A 4,544-nucleotide genomic window follows, 5' to 3' on the forward strand; every position below is an offset into this window, starting at 1 on the left:
TAGCACACATAAGAGGAAGTTAAACTGATGTAGCAACCACATAGAAAATGCATGTCAGACAATTCCTTTACAGACTGCACTCAGCCACACAATAGGCTAAATAGAAGTTATAGTTCTACCTGGGTGGTAATCTGAAGCTATCCCTGTGTTTACTTTTTCTAGCACCACTGGCTGTGCTTTGAAGCATGGGAATTAAACCATCACTGATGCACTGCACAGATGCTCTTTATCCTTGACCTTAGACCTTACAGCAATCAAGAAGAAACTGGCTGAGCCAATAAGGTACCACCAGCATGAAGAGCAAAACACACAGTACTGTACACCAGGGGAGGCTGCTGAGGGGAGGACAGCTCATAATAATGTCTGGAATGGAGCGAATGGAATGGCAGCAAACCATGTATTTGATAAAATTCCACCAATTCCGCTCCAGCCATTACCACAAGCCTGTCCTCCCCAATTAAGGTGCCACCAACCTCCAGTGCAATACAGACATCTGTCAGTGATCTCATGATCCAGTAGGGATCATGAGATCACTGACAGATGTCTGTGTTGGGCTACCGCTCTTCTGCATCCCAAACAATCGGACAGGTGTGTGGACCTCTCTTTATCCCATGATAATGCATGGAGTGGAAATAATGAATGAATGAATGATAAATAATGTATGCCTAATACGATTTGACTACAACTTCCACTAGCCCCATAGGTTTGGTTGGCATTTCCTGGTCAGGAGGGCAGCCATATTTGATTCGATTATCTTGGCTCGGAGTAGTTAGCTAGCCAGTTGCAGTTGTTCTGAAAAAAAGATATATTACACAGATTTTCCACGACAAAGGATAGCAATATTTTAAAGAATAACTGCTTAACCCAACCGTGCTTAGTCAACGATGAATCCCGAATAGTAAGTAACACTGTTGGTTAATGATGACAGCCTGTTTTTTTATGCTAGATAACGTTAGTCCGTTAACTTACCTGGATGGTTTACATCAAATAAGATACTTGTTTTGTCTTCTATGCAAATATGAGATCGATGACATAAGGTATGTTCTGTATCAACTCCGCTCTAGACATGTTTTATATTGAATGTTAGTAGGCGTGTTAGGGCTTGTTTTTATGTTCTTAGCTACGTTCAAACGCCAGCTAGCATGAATGCTAGCTAGCTACCCATAGGCTAACTAACTAGCTATTATCAGCTGGAAGCCAATTTAGCTAGCTAGTATCAGCTGGCTAGCTAAGTAACGTTAGCTAAATTAGCTAGTTAAAACGTCAACTGCTTCGTTGACTTTTTCAAATATGAACATGTGTAAAAAGTCAGCTGACCAATTTAACTTTAATTGCCCAATAATATAGCTAAATCTCGTTAACTATGTCAGTTGAAATCCAAGGCTACTTTGATTGTTGTGTGAAACAAATACAGTACATTTATTGACTGACCTTTGTCACTATAGTAGACAGAACTAACTACTGTGACAATTTGTTGCCTTGTGGTTTTTGACTTTCAACAAATAACGAATAATATATAGTAATATCTCCATGACAGTGGAATTGACATTTATTTAACCTGTGAAATATCTACTCTCCTTTCAGTGATTATTTATTCAAGCTGCTTCTGATTGGCGACTCTGGTGTTGGAAAGTCTTGCCTCCTCCTCCGATTTGCAGTAAGTAACTTTCCTCTGTCTAGGTGGATTTTTGCCATGTTGATATTTTGAAGAATAATAGTTTGACATCCCAGGAACTTTACTGTACACTGAGCACCCATAGGAATTTTCAGTTTTTCTTATTTTCTCTTCAGGATGACACATACACAGAGAGCTATATTAGCACTATTGGAGTGGACTTCAAAATTAGGACCATAGAGTTAGATGGGAAGACCATCAAACTTCAGATTGTGAGTACCTGTGGCTGACATGACTTGATTGAGTCACAAGAACGGCAGAAGTGGAACATGGTGTTGGGTCTGACTTTGCTCTCATTGGCCCACAGTGGGACACAGCTGGACAGGAACGGTTCCGGACAATTACATCCAGTTACTACAGAGGAGCGCATGGCATTATTGTAGTGTACGATGTCACAGACCAGGTCAGTCCATCCCTTGTTCGCTTTACATTTTCTCCATAACAAGTTTACATAGCAGATAACCTTGTTCTCAAGCCTGTGTAAGTTAACAGTGTTTCAGTGTATCTGGTTACGCTGCCTATTGCATCGATTGTTGAGTTATCAACAGTTGTCTCCTCTCCTGTCACACCCCAGGAATCCTTCAATAACGTGAAACAGTGGCTACAGGAGATTGACCGTTACGCCAGTGAAAACGTGAACAAGCTGTTAGTAGGCAACAAATGTGACCTGACGACAAAGAAAGTGGTGGACTACACGACGGCCAAGGTAACGCTCTACCTGGTTACGGAATGAAAAATAACTATCTTTTTTGTTGTTGCATTTTTCAGTTGAATCTTTTCTCTCTCCTGTTCTGTCCCCCACTCTTTTCTCGTCTCTTTGCCTCTTTCCTGGTGTGTATATGCCTCTCCCCTACTCACACCTTACTGTTGCCTCTCTCTCTTACTCCCCCTGTCTTTTTTTTCTTCTTCCTCCCTCAGGAATTTGCTGACAATTTAGGGATCCCCTTCTTGGAAGCTAGCGCCAAGAGCGCCACCAACGTGGAGCAGGCCTTCATGACCATGGCAGCTGAGATCAAGAAGAGAATGGGCCCTGGGGCCACAGCCGGAGGCTCGGAGAAGTCCAACGTCAAGATCCAGAGCACGCCAGTCAAGACATCCTCTGGAGGCTGCTGCTGAGGACCCTCAGCCCCCCAAACGCCATCCACTCAGACCCCTATCTACCAATCTCAAAAGTTACCTTGCTCCACAGGGATAGGGAGAGAGAAATATGGCGAGAGTGACAGAGAGGGAAGACTGAGTGGCCTGGATTGTGTGTGCAGTTGCAATACCTGAAATATGTCCCCCCACCCCTAACAAGGTCAGCAATAGGATGGTAAGCCCATCCACACCCACAGAAACACACTAACATAATGTGGGATATTTTTACATATTACCAAAACATATACCTATCCAGAATAAGATGTGGCAACTTATCCAGACATTTTTAAGCAAGGTGATGAATATGAATAAACCTTGCCCAACTCTTTACTCCAGGTCTGGTAGTTAATAATACATTTTTCTACGATGGTTGTGTTCTCCTTATTTCACTGTGGATCTCAGCATGACTTTGGCCTGATCTCCTCAGAAGCTGAATTAGGAAGCACTCCCAATAAAGCGCATTATACATGTCGGCAGAACTGATTACTTTACCCACAATGCATCTCTAATGCAGTCATCATGACTTAGCACATCTGCTCACTGTAATCAACCCAAATTATTTAGAGGAAATATCATTCAATGTCACGTGGTCCAACTTCATAATGTTGCCCCAAATAATGTGCCAGTGCCTTTATGGCAGGATGTGTGTGTATACATATATATATATATATGATATGCCCTTGGCACACTGCGTTGTTGGCATGTCCTTCCAGCCCTAAAGACCTTTTGTATGCCCAAGCTCTTATCTCTTATTTGGGTTTATTCTAATGCATTTTGTATGATACTAACATTAGTTAACATTCCTGTACAGACAGTAATTGTTCTGCTGACATACATAATAGCGCATGGAGACGTGCTACATTGAAAGTGTCAATGACATTTTTCCTCCGCCAGTGTCTCAACCAACAGCACAACAAAGTTTCACCAAACGATTAATGAATTCTACCAACTGTATATATTTATACATATATGTAAGAACTGATTAGCTAAGCCTGTAGAGAAGCAAGTTAAATATATATGACATCATGAAAAGTAGCTGAACATTTTCATTTCGGCATGTGATTTGTGGCTGAGGACTTGACATTTTTGTGGCACAATGTCTATTAAACAATGAAGGAGATCTTTAATAAACCTTTGTCTTATTGGAATTCTTTCCTGATAGTTACACATGTTCTGCATGGACATTTCACACTGAAATAGGCCTAGTCTCTGAAATGTGGTAGACTTTATGTGCTCCTGTCTCATAAGCTGAACGGTATGATCTTTGGCCCAGATTTCATTGTCTCCAGTAAAGGGTGCAGTTGTGCTGAACTTGAGACTTCCATACCCTAACCCTTACCTGACCTTAACCTAAAATTCAACTTCAATGGGGTGACGTCAGTTGGACGTCCCAAGGATCACGTTTAGACTTTTCCTCTCTTTTACCCAGCTCAACTACCTTTTTGTGCCCACCGGGGCCAAAACACAATATCTTACTTTTGAGTCTGTCCAGCAACAAGTGTACATTACAGTTAATGGGATTCTCTGGTACTTTTATATACTTTTTAGCCAGTAGTTCTGAAAGTAGCGCTCACGGCCCAAAAGTGGTCCCTTAAAATGGTGTAACATATGTGCAGATCTGTGCACCATGTCGTTACTCTCGCTCTGCTGTGTGCATGATGTGCCTCTTGCTAGCTGTCACTCATATGGTTGAACTTGAATGCAAGGGGGCTGGCCCACGTATGCAAAATAG

General features: G+C 41.9%; 1 protein-coding gene across 1 annotated transcript; it reads left to right on the forward strand.

The window, feature by feature from the left end:
* Positions 1-732: 732 nt before the first annotated feature.
* Positions 733-3,943, forward strand: LOC120065422 (ras-related protein ORAB-1). The gene is made up of 6 exons (XM_039016428.1): positions 733-898; positions 1,585-1,657; positions 1,792-1,887; positions 1,983-2,078; positions 2,250-2,381; positions 2,594-3,943. Exons 1-6 carry the CDS (start codon positions 885-887, stop codon positions 2,789-2,791), a joined length of 609 nt encoding a protein of 202 aa, XP_038872356.1. The 5' UTR covers positions 733-884; the 3' UTR covers positions 2,792-3,943.
* Positions 3,944-4,544: the final 601 nt, after the last annotated feature.

The sequence above is a fragment of the Salvelinus namaycush genome, chromosome 2 (assembly GCF_016432855.1).
Source record: "Salvelinus namaycush isolate Seneca chromosome 2, SaNama_1.0, whole genome shotgun sequence".
NCBI classification, from domain to species: Eukaryota; Metazoa; Chordata; class Actinopteri; order Salmoniformes; family Salmonidae; genus Salvelinus; species Salvelinus namaycush.